This window comes from Gekko japonicus, unplaced genomic scaffold (genome assembly GCF_001447785.1).
Source record: "Gekko japonicus isolate JY-2015 unplaced genomic scaffold, Gekko_japonicus_V1.1 scaffold21, whole genome shotgun sequence".
Lineage (NCBI taxonomy): Eukaryota > Metazoa > Chordata > Lepidosauria > Squamata > Gekkonidae > Gekko > Gekko japonicus.
Genome location: NW_015173122.1, coordinates 2,286,643 through 2,309,765, shown reverse-complemented (window position 1 = coordinate 2,309,765; position 23,123 = coordinate 2,286,643). Strand labels below are relative to the sequence as shown.

The 23,123-nt window shown below is 47.3% G+C and overlaps 1 protein-coding gene across 1 annotated transcript in view; it reads left to right on the top strand.

Moving 5' to 3' along the window:
• FLOT2 (flotillin 2) overlaps positions 1 to 22,811 on the top strand; it is a 28,930-nt gene extending 6,119 nt beyond the window's left edge. Inside the window, exons 2-11 of the mRNA XM_015421864.1 lie at positions 5,975 to 6,056; positions 12,157 to 12,247; positions 16,737 to 16,860; positions 17,383 to 17,501; positions 18,872 to 18,985; positions 19,084 to 19,203; positions 20,063 to 20,277; positions 21,108 to 21,291; positions 21,397 to 21,546; positions 22,315 to 22,811. Coding sequence (XP_015277350.1) covers positions 5,975 to 6,056; positions 12,157 to 12,247; positions 16,737 to 16,860; positions 17,383 to 17,501; positions 18,872 to 18,985; positions 19,084 to 19,203; positions 20,063 to 20,277; positions 21,108 to 21,291; positions 21,397 to 21,546; positions 22,315 to 22,353 — 1,238 coding nt within the window. The 3' untranslated portion in view covers positions 22,354 to 22,811. The remainder of the gene's footprint in view (positions 1 to 5,974; positions 6,057 to 12,156; positions 12,248 to 16,736; positions 16,861 to 17,382; positions 17,502 to 18,871; positions 18,986 to 19,083; positions 19,204 to 20,062; positions 20,278 to 21,107; positions 21,292 to 21,396; positions 21,547 to 22,314) is intronic.
• Positions 22,812 to 23,123: the final 312 nt, after the last annotated feature.

Genomic DNA, 23,123 nt, shown 5'->3' with positions numbered 1-23,123 from the left:
TTTGGAATAGCGGTTCATTTCCTCTTTTCAGAACGGAACCTACATGGCCCATCCCAAACCTAGCCCGAAACCCTTCTCTGCAGCCCCGCATGGCAGCCCAGCAGGGACTGGATAAACTTCCAGCTGCCGCTGCCTGCCTGCAGCAGTAAACAGAGGGGTGTGTGCTGGCCCCTTCTGTGCTGATGCCAAAACAAGCAATCTGCTGTTTACTTTGCTGGTATGTTTCTGGATACATCTTTGCCTGGGTCCGCGGAGGGCAGTTTTGCCAACATCCGCTAGCCCTGAATGTAGGAGTCAAGCTGCTACCTTCCATGAAACACTGTGAATGTTATTGGTGTGTTTTGGTGTGTTTATCTGCTGTGATTGGGCTTCTACTCTAATCCTAACTCGTCATGTGAAACAGTTGTGTTGCTAGAATGCGGCAGCCTGTTGCAGTGGAGAGTTGTGTAACAGCCCTTCAGAGACAGTGTTTTTCTCAAACAGTTGCTTTTATCCTTTCAATAATTGGAGGAGTCCTTTGCCAAGGCGGGGGGGATCACAAGCAAGGAAGGATGGCCTTTGGTTTGCACCTTCCACCCCCATCTAACTTTGGTCTTGCTTGTATAACTTTGAGTTAGGCTGGAAGGGTCTGCAGGGCAGATCATGTGCTGTTTCCTTTACTCTGATTGCAAATATTTTCATCCCAGGTGAGAACAGGGTTAGGATTAGAAGTGCCTCGCTGACCGGAGATCTGACTAGTCCATCTCCGACTCTGGTACTTACAAGCGGGGCATCCTAACTCTTGACTCTCCTTGGATTCCCCCCCCCCCCCATGCTGAGTTACTATTGAGTTTAACCAAATAAACACTTGTATAGGTATTTTCTTTCCTGTTTGGGAAGTATTTTAAGTTTAACATAACTGACATATTTAGTTTTACTTCCCACATTACAAAAACACACGGAGGTAACCACTACAACAAGCTAAATGATTTGTCTTTCAACAGTGTTCCCTCAGCTTGGTGCTTCAGGCCATAGGCCTCCAACACACAGCCCCCTAGGGTTGCCAACCTCCAGGTGTGGCCTGGAGAGCTCCTGGAATAATAACAGATCTCTAGACCACAGAAATCGGTTCCCCTGGAGGAAATGGGTGCTTTGGAGGGTGGACTCCATGGCACTATCCTGCTGGAGGTCCCACACCTGCCCAAACCCCACCTTCCCCAGGCTTTACCCCCAATCTCCATGAATTTTCCAGCCTAGAACTGGCAACCCTATGAGCTCTAGTGGAGTCTGTCTGTCTGCTGGAGTACTTCTCCTTCTCTAGCTGTATATATAGAAGCCTCCTTGTGGCAGCATGCAGAAAACAGCAGAGGGGTGGCTTCGGCAGGCTTTGTTTTTGGCCAAGCCTGAATTTTCTATCCACCCTCTTCTCCCCACCATGTTTATTTGTGTCACTTTCACTGTGTAAGCTAACTGCCTTCGGGGGTAAAATTCTGGGCTGCAGGGCTGCGTTTGACAATGGAGCTTGCATTTCTAGGAAGATAACTGTAGCTGTTTAGCAAATGAGCAGTCTTGGGAGTTGTAAAGATGTTGGGTGGGTGGTTAAAGGCTCAGTAGAGCTGAGCTTGCAGGCATGCTGTGTAGTTTGTGGCTGATTCCTAAGGCAGCCATCTTTGTGTCTGTGTGTTCTTGATCCTTCAGTCCCTTAAAGTCCCTTTTGGATCATCTTGTTACCATGGCAGGGTGCAGCAGTTTCAGGTGCATGATTCCCATGTGTCAGCTCCACAAAGTAGTATTAGACTGAATCTTTTCAAAGTAAATATGTCTTCCATCTTCTCTGTTGTGCTACCTGTTGACAGAAGCTATTCCAAACAGCTCTGCAGGTTTGGTGCCGCCAGTAAGAATTCCACAGCAAGTCCTACTTGTTTATTTTGCTCTGAAAAGCTGCATTTTAGTAATACTCTTGGAGGGACAGAAAATAAAATGGCTAATAATGTAATGCCTCTGTATAGCGCTACAGGGTAGCCTCATTTGTAATACGATAACCAGATAACATTTGTAATACGATAACCAGATAACAGTATCTCAAAAATTTAGAAATATAAAACCTTGGCCTAATTATACTGCTGCCCCTTATTTATTTAACATTACCTATGAGCCCTATAGATGGGCCTTTTCCAGAGCTCGTTTTGAGGCACTCCCTTCTGCTATACTGCAAGGTAAATTCACTCGAGTTCCAATGCATAAATGTATATGCCCTTGCATGGCTGATATGGTGGAATCAATTACTCATGTCCTCCTGTTCTGAAGATTCTATCAGGAGGAACGAGACCATCTTATACTACCCCTTTTGTCTAGATTTAGCCCTCTGCAGTCTTACCTTAACTTAAGGCCAGAAGTCCTTCGTGAATTCCTCTCAAAAGACGTTCAGAGCTTAGTGACGTACGCTGTAGCAAAATTTTGTTGCTTAGCTATTAGGAAACGTAAACTTATTTTAGCTGAAAAAATTGTATGATTCTCTTATTAACATTATTTTACTAGTTTTATTAATTTTCTCTTGTTAATGTTTTTATACTATTCCTATGTTATTACTGTTTTAATCCTTCTTATATCAGAATTGTACTGTTTTACTGGCTTTTGCTGTAATAAATTAGATCGGATCGGTATCTAAAAAAAAAGGTATCACAGAGCTGGAAAAATGCAGAAGAGGATAACTAAGTTGATTAATAAGTTGGAACACTTCTCCTGTGAGGAAAGGGTAAAGTGTCTGGTATGACTACGGAGGGGTGTGGTAGAGGTTTATAAAATTATAAAATTATAAAATTATGCGTTGAGTAGAAAGGTTCTTCTCCCTCTTCCAAAATACTAGAACTCAGGGGCATCCAATGAAATTGATGGGCAATAGATTCAAGACAGACTAAAGGAAGTTATTTATTCAGTTAGCAAATTGTGGAGGTCACTGCCAGCGGATGTAGTGACACCCTTAAGCATATAAGGGAATTATACAGATTCCTGGGGGAGACGTCAATCAGTGGCTAGCAGGCATGGTGACTAAAGGGAAACCTCCATATTCAAAGACAGTAGACCTCTCAATAGCTGTGGTAGGTGGCAGCATTAGGGGAAGGTCTTGGCCACTGTGTGAAATGGGGCATTGGTCTAGATGGACCATTGGACTGATTCAGCAGGGCACCTCAAGTTCTTCGCTGTAGTCTGCTTAAGGTAGTATGCCATAAATGTTGCTCATTTCCACTGTGAGTTAATGGACATTAACTGCAAACACAGGCATGCACAGCTGGCCCCTCTACCTGGATCTCAAAAGTACCTCTGAATGGCATTGCCCTCAATCAGTTATTAGGGATCTCTTGTTCCCTTGTAGCTGAGGGGAGAGCCTCATCTATATAAAACCAACAGAAAGTTGCCTTGGAGCTGAAAGTTGTGTGTGATTCAGTTTCAAGCCAGCAGCTCTCCCTTTTTTCCTGTCTGAAGAGAGAGATAACTGAACCAAGCTAAGCAATGTATAAACAAGTAGATGTGACCCATTTCCCGTCCTCAGATGTGGTGGGTCTCCAATGCAGCTCTTGTGAAGGTATCCGTTTAGTTTATTTCTATTACAGTCCTTAGACCTGATATGCTTACAGATATCTCTCTCTCTCTCTCTCTCTCTCTCTCTCTCTCTCTCTCTCTCTCTCTCTCTCTCTCTCTATATATATATATATATATATATGTGTGTGTGTGTGTGTGTGTGTGTGTGTGTGTGTGTGTATTAAAAAAACAAATAAAGGATTCCAGAAAATTTAAAAACGAATATAAAAATTTAAAGTATAAAATAAAACGCTTCCAAGTAAAATGCATCTGAGATTAGCATAAAAGTTACACTTACAACTAACCGCTAAACAATTTCCATGACCTAAGTATCACCTTTCAAAACCTGGCTACTTGATGAGTAATCTTGGGATGTTTGTCAATTAAAAGAATTTCAAGTTTAGTTTTTTCTGGCAGACCTGAGTTTTTTCCTATCAGTGGAGTGATAATCTCTCTTTGTGCCACCTTATAGTGTGGACATTTAAAGAACATATGTTCTAAAATCTCTATCTCCCTGAGTGGGCAGGTGCAAAGCCTTTCCGCATAAGGAATGTTCTTAGATTTCCCATCAAGTACAGCGGAAGGGAGGGCAGAGCGTCTAGCTAAGGAAAAGGCTCTTCGGAGCGCCTTTACTTTCAATGTTATTAGGTAATCTGCTGGCTCAACTGTATTTTTAATACTTGCCCTCATAATATTGAGGAATCCATTTGAGTCTTGGGAAGGAATTCTTGAACGAGCAGGGGGGAGAAAAGGGGAGCTTCATATTTTCTTTCCTGTTAGCTTTGACTTGTAAAGTGCTGAGCTCATCCTGTGTGAATCACAGCCATGGTTCACAGTCTTGGCTGGAGACTTTCTGATGCCTCTGAGCTTGGCAACTTCTCCCCATTGCCACGCCAAAGACCAAACTGAAGCCAAACAGCTTCTCCTTCCCCCAAACAAAGAGAGAATTCTAATCTTCGTCCCCCCCCCCACACACACACAAATGCCATTTTGTGGTAGTGCCTGCTACCCCGTCTCAAAATTCCAACTTCCCCCAGGCTTAACAGAGTTGGGGGCCCTTCTCTAATGTTGTGTGTCAGTATGCCTTGAGTCCGACAGCATCAGAGTTGTGGGATTATGATTTACCTGAGCATGCCACCGCTGTAACAGAGAATCTGGCCAGCGGCCTGATAATAGCTAAGATAATGTCCAACTTGATGTGTATTCCATGGTTCCTGAGTTGTTTTGTATAGGCACAGATTTTTTAGATCCTTCCACGTTGAGAATAAATTTCTAGTCCTTACGACTCAAAAAGGTGATAAGGTCAGTTGGAGTGTGGGTGTGTTGGTGAGCCATGCCTTTTTGTCTTGCAAATGTCCTGTTTCCTCCTGTGACCAGCAAAAGCTAAACTCTGCAAAAGAAGTTAATTTACTTAATTTACATAATTTCGGTTATAGAGTTTGGATTATGTTGATTTTTTTAAAGGCACAGTCAGTAGTGTTGTCTTTGGTCCTTTCCAGTGTCCTTGCATACGAATTTTCATGTTGTGTACATTTTTTAAGTACATCCTGACACCTGGGGCCTAGAAAGACCTCAGTTTCTGTGTTGTGTTGTCTTCTGCTTATCTCCTAGTGTGATTTGCAGAGATCTTTTTGGAACTCACCATAGACTGCTGTTAGATCAGAGTCTGCTGTATTCTAGCCATTACAGTATTTCTGCTTTACCTTTAAGTATTATGAAGGGAGGGAGAAGCTGGGTCCCACACTGATCGTCTCATTCCTCTGGGAACATGCGTAGCTTCTCCCTTCTGCACCCACTATCTATCACCTAAACGTCTTCTGAAGAGTCAGCACAAACCCAGACTGTTGATGAGTAAGGAAGTTCAGTGTTGAGCTAGCGTAACATGTAGCACTGTGCACTCTTACTTGAGAATAAGCTCCCTAGGTTTCTGTGAGACTTTCTTCTGAGTAAACTTGCCTGTGATTGCATAATGAGTTGTCAGCCCCAGTTCAAAATTCAGTCAGGCAAGCTGGTGTTCCTCTGTGTGGGAAGAATAATACTGGCTGACCTAACATAGCCTTGGTGAAGCTCTTTGAACACTGTAGTATGGTGCATAAAAAGCTGAGCGTTATTATGGGTGGATTCACGGAAGGTCCCAGGCTCATTCCTTGGCATCTCCACGTCTTTGTTTTTGAGCAGGACTTCGAAACAAAGGCCTTTTTCAGCATGAGACCTCGAACAGTCGCTTCCGATCAGTGGGTACAGTACTGTGCTAAAAAACTGAGGGTCTGACTGAGCAGTTTAAACTGATATGTTTTTCTAGTTTACCCACATGACATTGCTTTCTACCCCTCATCCCACAGCCTGCACCATTTATTTGTTGTATTGTATCTCAACTCGGGAGCACTCACAGCAGCTGCCTCTGTTTGTTCTGCAGGTGGATGCTGTGGGTCTGATGATAAGCAGTATGTCTATGGAGGCTGGGCTTGGGCCTGGTGGTGTATTTCCGACACGCAGAGGTAAGAAGTGGAGCCTTCTCATGTGCAAGTGATGCACTCTTGGGGCGGCTGAGATTCTGGTACAGTTCCGAGAAACTCTACTGATGCTGCAGAGACAAGGATGTCAAAGTCAGTGCCCCGCCTCAATCACTCATGGGGGAATGGGACAGGAAAGGTCACTCTCTCCCTTTCTCCAGCAACCCACGCGGATCCAGTAGCGTTTCTTTTTATGTTTTCAAATTGGAGGTTTACATACTGCAGTATGAACTGGTTTGAGAGCCACCTTAACACTCTCCCATTCCTCTCCAGAAAGAGAATCCTGGGAACTCTAATTTTGTATGGGATACAGTTCAACTTGCTAGTTCAAAAGATGTTTCCTAAAACACCAGTTCACAAGATCTCTTTCCTTTGGGGCCCTGGCCTTTGAGCAGTTTTTGAAACCAGTTTAATTTTGTGCCTTAGCTATACCAAAAGAGTGGAGGGCAGGGGGAATGGTTGGTACAGCCATCCCTCAGATGTATCCTGCAAGAAGTGAATTAAAGAGTTTTGCGGGCCCACAGCAGCACACTATGGAGGAAGTTCCCTGTTGTATCTCTGCATGTGTCACTGATCTGGCTTTTCCTCCTTTGGATCAACCTCTGCTGGAATGGGGAATTATGTCACCTCCCTGCATGAGGTATGATTAGATCATTTAGTCTTTTCCAGGTCAGGTTATTCATGTCTTCAGAAGAGGCTGACTGTTGCATGTCTCTGCATGAGTCATTGTTCAGGGCTGGCCTTTCAAATTGGAGGCATGTTTAGAGCAGCGACTTGTGCAGAAACATAGAGTGGAATGGGGACTCCTTTTTCACATTCAGAAGGAAACCTTTGTGGAATAAAGGGGGGGGGGTGCCTCCCATTTTAATTCTAAAATCAAGTGTTCTGCTGTTATCGGAGGTATGGGGTTAAGAAATAATGTGAATGATTATTTTCCTTGTAATTTTACCCACAGTGCAACAGGAGAGCTGTATTGCTCTCTGGTTAGCTGTTATGGGGGGCAGCATGCTCTTTGGCCAACAGATGCTGCTGAGAGTGAATACTTGGGGCAGCACTGATTTTAGGAAGAGTGGCCTTCTGCATCTGGATTGCTCAGATTACTGGAGGTGGGGGTTGGAGTAGATTCCTCTGTCAACCCTTTGGTCCCCACCTCTTTCCTCTTCTGCCATAACAGACTGTTGCTTGCTGTGTGTCTCCTCCCATGCATCCTTTGACTAACTCATTTGTGTGAAAGTGCTGCTGCTGTCGCTGTTCTGAAGCCCAGTGTGTATTCTGCAGGGTCCCTGTGGGGTTCACAGCATGTCGCAACCACCACTCTGTGGGAGGTGCTTCCACCTCCTGACGCACTAACAAGGAAAAGGAGAAAGACGAGACTCTCTGGGTTTGCAACCACAGAGGTGGAGAACAGAGGCCGGTGCCTCTGCCTGGCCTCCTTGTAGAGGGGTGGGCTGATGGGTTCTCCCCCAAATGCCACACTGCTGCCTGTGATGTATGCCACTTGCTTTGCCAACTCGAGAACAGAAGGAGGGAGTTGAAGGGGAGGAAGCTGAAGGGGCACTTAGCTAGCCGGAGCACTCTGGCTAGTGGTCAGGTCTTTCACTGTGAAACTGCCACCAGAGTTTCTCTAGTATGGAAATTACAGTTAAGTGTGCACGTCCCATATTCCAGGGCTATGCTATGAGCTCTTCACTTTTCCAGCAGTCTTTCTTGCACCCCAAGCTCTGACCGTACATGGGTAACCCTACAATCCTTTTGTAGCAGTTGAAGGGGGACAGAAGAAATAATGTAAATTGCTGACTTCAACATCATCGGGTACCCCCACCCCCAAGTTCTGGTTAGTTTTCTGGTAGTTCCAGAAACAACTTCTGTTCCCTGCTCCCCCATATTACAGAAGAGTGTGAGGCAGGGTTTGAAGCTTTCCTAGGCTCACCTAGTGAGTCTATGACAGAGGCAAGATTTAAACTGGGGATTTCATGCACTTGGTTGCTGCATTATACTGGCTGCCAGTTTATATTGCATTTGGTTGAGGACAGAAATGGTTAACCTCATGGCTGGCGCCCTACTTACCCACCTGGACCCTTCTTCTGTATAGACCTTATTCTCCTCTGAACGTGTGAGGCGCTCACATACCAGATATGGTAGGGAGCTTCAATATTTTGCCACCTGCTTTTAATTATAGTATGTTATTGGACTGGTTTTTATGTCTTTTATGTTTTTAGAACTGTTGTACATCGCCTAGAGCCCTCACCGTCTGTGGGGATAGGCGATTAATAAATGGGATGGAATAAATATAACTTCCATTATGACCCTTAACCCATTAAACACCTCTGTGAAGTGGCTGTCCTTTCCATTTTACAGATGAGTAGCTCAGGGTAAGGCTTTTTAGGTGGACACGCCTTCCTGTCTGCATGCATTCGCCCTCTGGCTGCATGAAAAAGGGGTTTACTGTTGGGGGGGGTCTCTATAGCAAATGCTTGGCAAAGGATTGTGGCATTTATCTCAGCAGTTTTGCAGGAAGCTCACAGAAGATATTTCAGTTCTGCCCGTCTTTTAAAATCAGGGAGACACTTGTGCACATTTGATACAACCTCTGCACTCTTTACAACCAGAGGCTTCTAATAATGTTTAAACACACTGTTAAACAGAAGTGGTCAGTCCAGAGGAAGGTGCGAAGGTCAGGGTGGGGCTAGTGTTCAGTGAATGCCACTCTCCCACCCCATGATCAGCATTCCCCCCCCCCCAGCATCCCAGTCAAGTATTTGAAAAATCCCTTTGAATGCTCTGTAGTGATGTAGTGACAATCCCCTCCTGCTTCTCCCTTCCCCCCACCCTGCAGATAAGACATCACATAGGTATAGGTTTCTCACTCACCAGCCTCTTTTTAATGCAGTTACCAATCACATCTTTCCCAGCCTTTTCCTACCAAGGGCAGTGGGATTAGTAGTTAGCCCTGCTTCACAATGCAAGTTGGAAGGGAGAGAACACTACAAATCCCACCGTCCTTGATAGATGGTGAGGGTGGGGAAAGTGAGGCCCCATCCCAAACCGTACAGGTTTTATTTGGGAGGGAATGAAACTGACATGGTGAGCCAAATAATGGCCAGTGGGGAGGGGAGTCGAGTGCACGTTGGGGGTCCAGTTTCAAAGCATTGTTGAGTGGGTACCGGGGGGGATGTGTTTGGGCAGGGCATGCCATAAGCAGGGTCCTGTCCCTGGTGGCCACCCAGAGCAGGGCAGGCTCATATGTGACAGGGCAGTCCTGGCTAGAAGCCCTGGATTGATGCTGTGCTCTGCAAAACCCATCATGAATCACCTTGACTGCGGAGTGGCTTGGAAACCCCCAAAGTCCCGTCTTTTCCTTGGCAACTGGGTTCTGCTACTCTCTGGTAACCACCTTGTGTGTTTGCTGTCCTACCCTTGTTTATTGCTGCTCAGACTGTCTTTGGAGGTTATGACCATCCTTTGTCGCTGTGAGAATATTGAGACGTCGGAGGGGGTCCCACTGTACGTAACGGGGGTCGCACAGGTAAATGATTCACCCACTTCTAATGTGTTGTCTCTAACCGTCTTCTCTCCCTTCTGTCCCACGCAGCAGCAACAGTGGCAGCAAGAGGACTTAAGCACTCTCCTTTTTCTCTAGCGGGCCACCTTGGTACCTGCACTTTTCTCTCTTTTGCCCCCTTGTTTGGCTCTTGCTACCTGCTGTTGCACTCCACGGTAATGTAGACCAAAGCATGCTGAGCTATTCCAAATTCAAGTGTCCCCCCCCCCTTTTCTGGACCCTGTGGGAATGTTGCTGGCACCCGCTCCTTCCCAATTGCCACTTCAGCCTGCTTCACAAGTGTCACACAGAAACAGGAAGGCTATTACGTGCATACACTCTATGGGGGGAAAAGAAAGGCCACACAAGATCATGTTTCGGGGTCGCTCTCTGTGGGCGCAGCTGAATTGTCGGGCAGATCCTGAAAACTGTGTGCTACTTTTGAAAAAGTGCAAAGTCCTGTGGCTCTTTTAAGTTCATCGTGGCGTGGTCTTTCATAGGCTAGAGTCTGCTCCATCAGGTGGTCGCCTGTTTGTGAAAGGAGAATCCTCCAGGTACACTCACTTCTGCTAGGCTTAAACCTTGTTATGTACATGGCTAGCCTTGCTGGGTACAATGAAGGTTCACCTAGTCCACATCTTCCCCTTTGTTCTTTGAACATAGAAGCCCCACTTGGATGCTGCAGGTTTCTCTCTGATCATTCATGGAACTCTCCTCCATGTTTCATCAGAGGGGTTAGGACATTTCAGTAAACATCCAATTCAGATGATTTTAACAATAAAACATGTGTCTAAAACTTATTCTTCTCTGCCAGTTTGATCCCTAGCAGTGACAGCCAGGCCAAATAAAAAAAGATACTCATTTTTAAAAAAAAATTAAAAAATCAGTATTTCAAGGATCTCCAGGAACAGCTTTGGAGACCGCTCCCCTGAGAAAGTCTTTGTTCCTTTTAGAGATGCCAGTGGAAATAGGTAGGATAGGTCCTCTTGGGGTCCAGTCCTATTAAATGACTTCATTGGCCTGAATCAGCTCATCAGGTTCATCACTAGCATTCTGGTCTCATCTAGGGAGTTAAACGTGCATCTGGGCAGCCTAGCTTTAAGCTTCAGCAGATTGAAAACAAATATGTAAAATGGGGGATTATAATGATCTAACTCATGGACTTGTGAAAACAAAGACTGTGGAGCACTTTGGCAAAATGACAGTGAATGATATAAATAAGCAATACTGTTGTCTACTATGCAACCTGCTTTGTCTGGAGGCAGCAACAACTTGTGAACAGTTTCCAAGAGCAGTATCCACATGACACACTGCAGTAGTATAGCCTCAGTAGTCATCTTTGGCAGTAAATGTCTCCTCCTTGCCCTTAAGGCTCAGGGTCACTAGATGGCCACAAGGCCAAGTGCTTTTAAAGAGAGCTTCTTTCAAGTTTGCCAAAGACCTCTTCTGATTTCAAGCTCATGTAGACCTGTAAAATGTCTAGAAATTTTGAAGCCGGGGGGGGGGGAAATCCCCCCCTTTTTGGTTCAGAAAAGAAAGCGGTGTGTGTAAGAGATGCAGTACTTATCCAGCTGAAAACTAATTTCTCTGTGTTAACAACATAAATGTAGCAAGTTAACTTATGGAAATTAAAAGCATAAATGTTTTATATTTGTGCAAACAATATTATGAATATACCTAATATGAGAGAGAGACAGGCAGACAGACATAAACTGCCTTACCTGTGCTACTGTAGTGCACATATCTTTGTTCTTGTCTGAGATACTGAAAATGGGAAACACTTTTATTTTGCTTGCTACAAAATGGACAGAGTCTTGTGCAGTTACAATAGGACTAATAGCATACTTGATTTTCAGAAACTTTAACATTGAAAATAATGATCTCTAATAGTGTTTACATGTAGCATACTAAATGTGGACAGAATTAGTCAGATTTAAACAAGTGCATTCTTAAAAATATTGCACATACATATGGTTTACACAGGAGTACTTGTTCTCTAATGCTCTAGTTTATTTTACGTAAAAAAATGATACAGGACATTTTGAGTGAGAAAAACCTTGTTTAGTAAAGCATTTCACATCCCAAAAGAAAAAATATATCTAATTGGAGGGTTTTTTTAAGCACTTCCCAACACTTCTAATGTTTCCATCATAATTTTTTTTAAGTTTGGGGGGATTTTTTCCCTAGGTTTTTTTCCTGAGCCTTTATACCTCCGAGCTTGTGGTGTATAAAATCTGATTAACTCTTGGACAGGGCTGTATTTCTAAGGCCCACAAATCATGCAGGACCTCATGATGACCCTTCCAGTTCTGAGATCCTGAACTCAGCTGGCAGCAGTCTGTGGTCTTGATCCACGTGGCTTGACAAGATTTCCCTTTCTTGGTTTCCAAAACAGCCCCACATTGACTTCTGTGTGCTTGGTCGACTGGCAGAAGCATTGCATCTGCATTACCTCGGAGACAAATGCAGCAGGTGGTCCTGGGCCAAGGGGAAGAGCTGAGCCTGTTACCTGGAAACGTGCCAATGTTTTACGTTTTTTGGCAGGATTTCCCTAGAGATAATGACGTTACAGCCCAGGTGCGAGGACGTAGAGACGGCGGAGGGGGTAGCTTTAACTGTCACAGGTGTGGCCCAGGTACAGTAACTCCAAATGCCTCCTTTCAGGAATGCATGCCTCTAACTCTTCTTCCTGGCCTCCTCTCCCTCCTAGGAGGCTGCTTAGCCCAAGGGAGAGGCATTGGCTGCTCTGGAAACACTGTCCTTGTTCGAAAGCTGCTTTTTAAAAAAAAATCTCCATCCCACCTTAGATTCACCTTGCATCCAACACCTTTGTTGGGAGGGAAGCCCCTTCCCCTTTTTCATCGCTAGGTTGTTGCTTCTCTCCTGCCTGTGCAGCAGAGGGTGCTGTTGCTACTTTGACCTCCTTAATAGCCAGATCCAGCACCATTCCAGCACTGCGATCTGCTTCTCTGCCTCAGTTTGTACATAGTTGGTTTATGACCCCCAGTTCACATTGATTGCCAAGTGAGTTCAGTACTGTGGCTTTTAATATTCATACAGTCATGACTCCATGAAAGCCACTTTACTCTAAAATAGTGACAAGCAGGTTATTTTACTGAGAAGGCCTCTCTGGAGCTGGGGACCAGGCATTGCCACTGCTGCTGTTTAGAGTAAGTTGCCGGCCAGTCCTGTAATTGTATCCTGCTGTACCCTCCATGAAACAGCTCTTACTTCTGGGTTGTAATAAACAAGAAGGGGACACAGAATAGAGAAGAATACTGTGATAAATCAGACTGTTGTGTAATTTTAATAAACCTCTTGAAAAATTTACACTTGTTTCGTTTGTCTACTATACTGTAGTTGTTTTTTTGGTAACATATATCCAGAAATAACCACATTAAACAAAACTTGCATTTCCCTGTACTCCCCCCCCCCCCCAATGTGGACAGATTGCTGTAGACCCATCAGTCGTATATGTAATGAGCAACTAAATTCCAATAGATAAACTGTAGAGTTGAATGTCCTTTTTCCCCCCCAAGCCAGGGAAGGAAGGCCTCAAAAAGTGAGAGGGAGGGGTGTTGTTTGTCCACCAGCTGTCAGTGTCCCATTTGAGGGACTGAACCATTTGAGGATGCTGAACTGCAGGCTGGAAGGTCAGTAGTTCAGCAGCTTGAGACCAATGCTCCCTCTAAGCTGTGGAGTCTTGTGAGCAAAAATTCTACTTTGTGAGCTACTGGCATTAAAGCTGTGAGCCAGCCATTTGGTTACTGCATAAATTAGTTTGCTCTGGAGCCATCCTTTCTGAGCAAAGACAAAAATGTCTGAGCCGGAGGCTAAAAAACTGTGAGCCAGCTCACACTAACTCAGCTTAGAGGGAACACTGCATGACGGAGTGAGCTCCCATCTCTGGTTCCAGCTCCTGCCAACCTAGCAGTTCAAAAGCAAGAAATTGCAAGTCGATAAATAGGTACCGCTTTGGTGGGAAGGTAACAGTCTTCTGTGCACCTCGGCATCTAGGCCACATGACCATGGAAACGTGTTTGGACAACGCTGGCTCTTCAGCTTGGAAATGGAGATGAGCACCGCAACCCTAGAGTCAGATTCGACTGGCTTTCAAACAAGGGAAACTTTTACCTTTACTAGCCTAGGTGTGGCTGGCTGCCCCTCATCATGGGCTAAGCTGAACATCCTTATCGTATTGTTGACAATTTGATACCAGTTAATAAAATATAATTGTAGCTTGATTCGACTCTGCGAGCACCTGGTTGAAGCTCGTTTCATGTGTGTCTTCCTCAGAAGTTGTAAGATTCTCCAGTGTGCGATAACTCAGTCTTGGGGAAGGTATTTGTGAATTTCTTGCATTGTGCAGGGGGTTGAACTAGATGACTAGGTTCCTTCCAACTCTATGATTCTAATGATGAAATTACATAACAATAAATCTATGAAACTGCAAATGTTTGTAAAATGCCTCTGAAATTATATTGGAAAAGCTTGCAACTATAATATAATAAGCAAACAAAACAAGAATAAATGTTTCAATAGAGGTTTATTAAGATTACACAATAGTCTGATTTAACACTATGTTTTTCTCTATTTTGCTTACTTCTGGGTTGGCAACAGGGTTGACCAAGAGGTCCCGATTCGGCTGATCTCTAGTCTCCACAAACAAACAAAAACTCCTCTTTTGCTTCAACAGGATGTATTCCAGTAATCGGCAGCTGTTCTGGGGCACCTGTTTTCTCTTAATGGTCTGAGTGATTTCTCTGTCCTGATAACTTCCTGTCCCCCCACCCCCACAGTTGAATGAGGCTTTTTGGTAAAAAGGTTGGTCTCAGAGAAGAGCTTCTTGAGGAGAAAAGGAAGACGTTAACACAGTCTTGCCAATAAGCACACAAACTTCTCTTAGCCTCTTACACATCTCTGTTAGTCACTCGTGGCCCTTGGACAGAGTGGGTTGATTCTTAGATCCAGTATGGAGCAGTGGTTAGAGTACTGAACTAAGTTTTGGGACACCCAAGTTCAAATCCCCACTCTGTACGAAGCTTCTTGGGTGATCAAGGGCAAGCCGCTCTCTTTAGACTTAACCTACCTCATAGTTTTGCAAGGATAAAAGGGAGGCAGGGAGAGTGGTGTACCCTGTCCGGAGCTTCTCAGAGGAAGGGCAGGATAAAAATACACTAAATAAATTTTGGCCTCCTCAAACTTCCTTGGAGGTTATACTTGCTGGAGCCAGCCAGGCAAGCCTGCCTTTTATCAGTTTTGTTGCAAGTTCTGGTAAGTGGGTTAATAAATTGCTAACTGACCTCTCGTTTGTTTAACGATTAGAGGGAAATCCAGACACAGGAGGTTTTCCAGTGACAGCAAGGGGAGTGGACTCTTAATTGTGCACCACAGTCCTGGACTGGTTGGGCATGAGGTGGCACCATTTTACATTTAGGGGGTTCTGCGGACTCTTCTTCCCAGCTCCTAAACACATTATCTCATTGTTTAACTCTGTGCTGTTTAGAGTTGTTTCTGCAGAGAAGTGTATGCAAAGGCTGGAAACACAGCCAGTGAATTTCGGCAGAGCACACAAGAAACGTTCCTAGTGGATTGTGTCCTAGGGCTTTGCAAAGATGAGTGTTCCAACCGACGACCTTTTTCTTTTCTTTTTTCTTTTCTTTCTTTCTTTTTTTTGCTTCAGGGTCATTCAGAGGGTTAACTGAAAGCACAGGTTTCCGCATGGCTACACTGAAGTTAATATTCCTTCTAGCTTGATCAGTTATGCCCCTGGGGTCCTGGCTCTTAACTAGACACCAGTCCTGGTTGGGGATATGAGCTTGTAAAAGCGCACCTTGCCACGGAACGCTTTGTTTTGGGAACTGCATCACTACTTGGATTTAGTGTTTATATGTGCTTTCTTGTTGAAACTTTGTGATGGGCTTGCATTCCTCTCCCCCCCCCCCCACACACACACACGTGTTTTGTTGTATCAGCAGGGAAAGCACTTTTTTTTTTGTATGGGAACGTGAAGCATGAGACATCTTGGGGCTCCCAACCCTTCTCCGCTTGCTGAAAGCACTATCTTGATTTTTTTTTTAACAAGCATTTTGGTTTTTGTCAGCCTTGTGTTGTTTATTTAAGGGGGAAAGTGAAGCGTACAAGGCAGTGTGTGCTTTTCTATTTTTGAAATTTCCCCTGGGCTTTCTTAGAATGCCTTTTCGGGGGACAAGTTTACTGTCAAGGCTGGACTCCGGCCGCTCCAAGATTAGAGCCCGGGGCCCAAGAGGAACAAGAGCAGCCTGTCTGTCCCCTGAGACCTTTCCTACTGCCCATTGACACCCACCAAGCCCCGACTGTCTTTCCTCTGTCTTGTGGGACCTCGGCCAGCCCAGGCACCACTGCCCGGAGGCAGGTAAGAGGCCTGCCAAGCTCTCCCTTCTGCTGATGCTAAGCAGCATTTTGCATCCCCAGCCAAATAATGAGTGGTGATGGGATCTGGGTGCGGTGGAGGCTCTTCTGTTCCATGCCAGCAGCTTCATCTACTAATTGCTTTGTCAGGGAGGAAGGTGGGAAAGCACAAGGCGGTGTGGGCCATTGGTCTGTGTTTTGAGAGAGATGAGTTGCAAGTGGAAGGACTTGCACGCTTGTATGGATTTGAAATGCCGCTGGCTGAGGGAGAGCCCAGCAAATCTGCTCTATGAGCCTGTAGAAAATGTCTGACTCCTTTTTGCATTGTCCAAGCCCAGAAATTGCCTCCCAGCAAAACAATCTTCGCGGCAAATAATTTGCTCAGTTCATGGGGGTGGCTGGGACAGGGTCCTGTCCTGAAATCCCTGCGTCGTGTGACTCGGGCTACTGAAGCTGCCTCTTCTGGTGCGACTCTCTGTTCCTTTGCTCCCCTGCATTTGTATGTGTGCCAGAAACAGGTCTTTTGTGAAGCCTGTCTCTGAAACATCCAAATTGTCCTCCCATGACCGCTGTTGTCATAGCAGGAGCACAGGCAATGTGAACAGGCTGGAAGTGTTCCTGAGAGCCAGGCGGCCTGCAGTCCAGGTGCCCAGAGGTGGTATGCGCTCTGCTTCTCTCACGGATAATAGCATTCTCCCTTTTCTCACTGGAAATTCTATGGTTTTTGTCCACAGGTGAAAATAATGACTGAAAAGGAGCTTCTTGCAGTGGCTTGTGAGCAGTTCCTGGGGAAGAATGTCCATGACATTAAGAACGTGGTTCTCCAGACGCTGGAGGGGCATCTGCGCTCCATCTTAGGTGTGAGGAGTGGCGGGGCATCCCCTGATGGGAGTGCGTCTCCTTGGGCCCTGTAGATAGACCTTCCCTCTCTCCTGCTTTTGCAGGTTGGTGCAGCCCTTGAGTTTCTGCCCTGGGCGCAGTACGACATGCTTTAGGCCCTCACCAGCCCATACCACCTTTTGCAGTGTCAAAAGAAATGTAAGCCCGCATGGGCTATGCCTGGACTCAACGGGGCTTCCATCGAGCAGTGTTCTGCATATAGCTCCTTGGCTCACCGAAGCCTAATCAACCTCTGCAAATATAGCGAAGTGCTCCAAACTTGCAGAACTTTCTCAGGATACAGAAATGTCTGGAGAGCAGTGTCCTGGCATTGCCGGGCTAAGTGATGCTCCGATCCAGAAGAAGCCCGGTCCCTCTTCTGTCCGGCATCCCATCTCTCTCTCTTCCCCAAAGGGTTCAGGACTTAATAATCTCCAGCAGTTCTCCAGCCATTCCTCTTGGATATGCCAACCACCCTTTGCCTTTGTTTCCCTTCTGCAGGGACCCTGACAGTTGAGCAGATCTACCAGGACAGGGATCAGTTTGCCAAGTTGGTGCGGGAGGTGGCAGCCCCAGACGTGGGCCGGATGGGCATTGAAATCCTGAGCTTTACCATCAAGGTACAGGCAGGGCCACAGCCTGTTTGTGCGAAAGCTATTGTTATCAGTTATGTAGGCAGCAGAAAAGCAGGGCAGTTTTGAAGGAAAGATTCCAAAACAGACAGGGGTGCACTACTTTTCCTGCTAGGACCAGCTGAAGACTCATAAGCAGGCAAGATTTCAAAGTCTCCAGCTTGGCTTTTCAGAACAAGAAAGCCAGGGTTTGGGCGGGAGGGGTAGTGCGTGACAAAGAAGTTACAGCCTGCTGAATCACAAAGGGCACAACACAACTTGTGTTTGGCTTTTTATGTTTTATTTATTTGTGGACCAAAGCAGCTAACCGTTTTTTCCTGCGCCAGTGCGGTTTCCTACATTATTTCACTAGAAAGAGCACTGTAGACTGCTCAGGCCGCATCCAAATGGCAACAGTTTTCTTTTGCCACTATGAGTGCTGTGGCATTTGCAGCAGCAACAGCACATGGACAACACAATAGTATGCCTCGCACTTTCCTTGCCCCACAGGATTCTGTCCCCAGCCACCAGAGGTACTTTTTGGAGTTCTGTAAAAAAAGTTCAGTAATAGATGTATCACTGTCATGCTAAACAACAGTGACATGTCCTTTATCTTGTGTGTGTGTGTGTGTGTGTGAGAAAAGCCTTCTGGTGGCGTGGTGGTGGGGAACAGCAACCATGGGACAAGGAAAATAATTCTGTTGTGGGTGGGGCCTACAAAAATCTACATCTCCCTGTCCACGCTGAATGCAAACGCAGTCTTCCAAAAGATTATACCAAGCCATGTTTGGGAAAGATCACATAAAAGCAGGGGGAAATACGGAAGGTGAGCAATGAGAGGGTGACGTGGTACGAGGGCTTCAAAACAACCTGCTCCAGCTTCAGCCCAAAGCCAGAATAAAGCCTCCATGTGGGAGCAGCCTTAGTACGGGCTGTTACGGATCTGAGAGGCAGCTAAGAAGGTGGGGAGAGAGCCGATGCTGTCAGGGGCAGGGGGATTGTGGAGAACCCGGCACTGCTTTCCTACATGCCCTGGCCCCGCACACTTTCATTTGGCCCCACCCTTCCACCCACATGGTTCCTGAGAGCTGCTTACAGTAGTGCTGAAACATTTTTGAGTGAGGGCAATAAGCAGCGGAGGTGGGAGGCCTGCCAAAGGATGCTCTCACTCTTTTTCTACGAAGCCTGCATGCATGGTGGTGGGGGGGGGGGTGTTCCAAAGCACACGTGCCACCATCTGAACGATCCTGTTTCTAAAGGGGCCTGATTTATGATGAGAGAAGGTCCTTGCTGAAACTGTGCCTGCATGTGGGGGGATGTGCACTTCCTGGATCAGCTGATGCCCTACCAGTGACTTCCTGCACTCTTGTCCCTTGCAGGACGTCTATGACAAAGTCAGTTACCTGAGTTCCCTGGGAAAGACCCAGACGGCAGTTGTCCAGCGAGATGCCGATATCGGAGTGGCCGAAGCGGAGCGTGATGCTGGCATCCGGGTAGGTGCACTAGAGGTCCTTCTAGTGCTCTTGCTGCTCCTTGTCTTGTACTGGTCGGAGAGCTAAGCCGAGCCATGCCTCCCCGTTTGCTCCCGCAGGAATCAGAGTGCAAAAGGGAAATGCTGGATGTCAAGTTCATGGCGGACACGAAGGTGGCCGACTCCAAACGTGCCTTTGAAATGCAGAAAGCGGCTTTCAGCCAGGAGATCAATGTGAAGGTGCGTGGCCTCATTCCGTGGGGGCTGAGTGTCAGTGCAGGGCTGTCAGGGAGCGCTCTCGCATCAAAGAGTTGTGAGTCCTTTTCTCCAGCACTCCTGGGACCTAGTTGTGATTCCTTGAATGTTCTGGCTGCTCTGGGGGCAAAGTTGTTGGCAAATGAGCAGTCCTGAAATGCAGTGGGGTGGGGGAGTTTAGGTTAGGAAGCGGGGGTCATTTCCTGCAGGAGCGCACAGGAGCGGCGCTCCGGCAGCAAAAAGCCCAGGGGGCGGGCACATGCAACAAGCCCCACCCCCTGCTCCCAGCAGCCCTCAGTCAGAGCAAGAAGCAGCCAGGTAAGTTGCAGAGCCCCGCGGTCCAAAACAGTCCAGTGGCACCTTTAAGACCAAGTTTTATTCAGGCACAAGCTCTCCCTCCTCTGCGAGGACAGATCTCCACGTTCCCCCCCCCCAAATAGCTAGCAATCCAAAACAGTCCAGTGGAGCCCGAGCGGTGGGTGTTGCCTTCTGACACACTCCCAGTGATGTCAGGGGGTGTGGCATATGCAAATAAGTTATGCTAATGAGCTGCACCTCTTTTTGTACAAAATGACCCCTGTTAGGAAGGATTTTGCATATGTTCAAAAAAGGCTGCATTCTGACAAGGGGAAGAAGGCCGCAAGCGAGAGAGAGGGTGGTGGAAAAGGAGGGAAGACTCGAGACAGGGTTCTGGGGTAGGAAGAGGCTACGTGTGGTCGGCCGCCAGTTTTGGGAAACGTTTTGTTCTTCTGTAACCCGGCTGTAAGATCCCAGTGAACTAATAAGGGGGGTGAGGACGAGTCCTTTCAGGCCTTTGCTCATCCTCTTCCCCTCCTCTCTGCAGACAGCAGAGGCTCAGCTAGCTTATGAACTGCAAGGAGCAAAAGAGCAGCAAAAGATCCGCCAAGAGGAGATAGAGATTGAGGTTGTGCAGCGCCGGAAGCAGATTGATGTAGAGGAGAAAGAGATCCTTCGCATGGACAAGGAGCTCATTGCCACCGTCAGAAGGCCAGCAGAGGCTGAGGCACACCGCATGCAGGAGATCGCCGAGGGAGAGAAGTGGGTGTTGTCGTCTAGGGTGGGGGGGGCAGTTCTTGTTCCTTCTGGGGCATCAGAAGGTGTTGCCAGGGTGGTGGGTGGTGGAATGAAGACTAGAAAGGAATGATGGGGTTTTATTTGCTGCACTATGTGGCTTGGCTTGCTATCTTGAGTCGTCTTATTTGGAGTGTTTTGCTTTGCCAGGGGTTGGACCTCATGGGTTCATTGAGACTCTTTGGTTCTGGCTCCTGACTTCCTCTAGTATGTGTCAGGCTCTAGTCGTCTTTGCAGTTGACCCAACTTCATCCCCACCTTCTTTGGCCTCACAAAACGTATATATTTAGTTGCATCTGCTGAAGAGGCTGTGTCCCATGAAAGCTTTTGCCACAATGAATGTGTCAGGCTTTTAGGTGCCATAGCTCCCCCCCCCCCCCCGCCCTTTTTTTAACTCATATACCCCGCTTGGGGGGGGGGGGGGAACACTACCATCTTTCCATTGCTGCTGATACCCCCAAAACAAGCACAAGCCCATCGATATCAATCAGTAAATCTAAATTATCCTTAAGTCCTATGAATATAAGAGCGACTTGGAAATGGCCTCTTCAGATATATTCCAGCAGTGAAATATTCAAGCCAATAATGCCATGTTAATTGTGACCCTTCGTGGAACAGACACATCCAATTAGGTGGGTCCAGGGACTTTTTTAAACCAGTGGATGAATTCCCAAGTGAGCTCAACCGGTTTGCGTCACTGTGTGCTTTCAGAGGACAAGGCAGAGAGCAGGCTACTGCATGGGGTACTTCACACTATGGTTGGTGACTGTAGAGTTCTCTTCCCTTTTGCTTTAAAGGGTGAAACAGGTGCTGATCGCTCAGGCCGAAGCGGAGAAGATCCGCAAGATTGGAGAGGCTGAGGCCTCTGTCATCGAGGCCATCGGCAAAGCAGAAGCTGAGAAGATGAAGCTCAAGGCAGAGGCCTACCAGCAGTATGGGGAGGCAGCCAAAATGGCCTTGGTTCTTGATGCGCTGCCCCAGGTAAGAGTCGGAGCAAGTTGGGGGGAAGGGTAGAGACCGGAGACCACTCTCCCAGGTGCCTCTGTCTGGGACCGGCGCCTCAGGAAGTTGCTGTCTTGCCCTCAGATTGCCGCCAAGGTGTCTGCCCCACTGGCCAAAATCGATGAAATCGTGATTCTCAGCGGGGACAACAATAAACTGACGTCGGATGTGACCCGATTGCTGGCTGAGATTCCTGCATCTGTGCATGCCCTCACCGGAGTCGACCTCTCCAAGGTAAAGGGGGGGGGTGCAGGAGAGAATCCTGGCCTGCTCATTGCTCCTTCTCTTCTGGTGGGTGGGGAGCAGCAATGGCAGGTCTAGAATACTTGTTGACTGTGGTCCTTGTCCTAGGACCGGAGCCTTTTAAAATACCCAGCTGCAGTACCTGATACTGTGGCTGGTGTGTCTGTTGGGGTGCGTGGCCTGCTAGGGATTGGTACTTTTACCAGTACTGCCTGCGGTGTCACTCCTTGTGTCGCAGACAATGCTCCCTCTACGCTGTGGAGTCTCGTGAGCAAAATTTCTCCTTTGTGAGCCACTGGCATTAAAGTTGTGAGCGAGCCATTTGGCTGCTGCATAAATTAGTTTGCTCTGGAGCCACCCTCCCTGAGCTGAGACCAAAATGTGTGAGCCAGAAGCTAAAAAACTGTGAGCTAGCTCACACTAACTCAGCTTAGAGGGAACACTGGTTGCAAGGATATTGTGACCCTTGGTGGGACAGAAACATCCAATTCGGTGGGTCCAGGGACTTTTCTCCCCCCCCCCCCAAGCACCCATAGCTCTGAGGGGTGAAAGTTAATAAGGAGACTGTTATTGGGGACACCTGGGAGACCTCGTTTGGGTGGAAAGGAGGTATGCAAATGTTTTAAATTAATAAATATCCCATCTGCTGTCTTCCTGAGCTAGGAGCAGAGGACTATGATAAGGTAGCCTCTCGATCACAATGTTTGTCCCAGTTTCGTTTACTAACAGCCTCTCTGCTGCTTTTTCCCCCCTCCACAGATCCCCCTAATCCAGAAAGCAACCGGAGCCCAGGCCTGAGGCGAGGCGAGCCAGTGAAGAGCACCCCCACCCCGTTTATGCACTCCCCACCAACTGCCTTGAACATTGGGGGGGGGCTCCTCTTTCATCAGTGGAGATAGTGGGGGGGGGGGTTGCTCGGGTGCCTTATATCTTTCTAGGACCAGAGTTGGAGCACAGGTCCACTGGTCTTTCATTTCCAAGAGAGGCTTCTCTTCTGTAATCCCTGTTCCGTGTCTTGCTAGCCAAAACCCCACCCCCCTCGTCTGCTGTCTCACAAAGTCTGTGCCTTGACCAACCACTGCCCCTCCGGTCGCTCCTGCTGGGGCAGGGACAGACCCAGAATGGAAGGGATTGGGACAGATCCCCTGGCAGAGAGACATGGGGCCTGCCACTTGGGAGTTCTTCCACATTTGGCGGTGAGGGACACCTTTGAGATAGTTTTGCCTCAGCTGCTGCTGCTGCCCCGGGAGGGGAGGGGAGGGAACAGGAGAGGGGGGGGGGGGGGGGAGGGGGAGGGGCAGGGAGGTGGTGCCTCCAGTGTGCTGGGTCTCTTTGAGCCATATCAGCCAAAATGTCCTGTGCAGTCCAAACGTCGGTGACTCTGAAGGGGTAGGCCCCCCATTCAAACCTGGAAGACTGCTGTAATGTGGGGACATAGCCTCAATGACACGTTCCGTAGGCCAGGATCCCTGTGCCACCTCCCGCCAAATGACCCATGGGGGTCAAAAGAGCTCAGAAGAATCAAGGCCACGTCCTGTATCCACACTCGCATCCCCCCCTCCCCCACG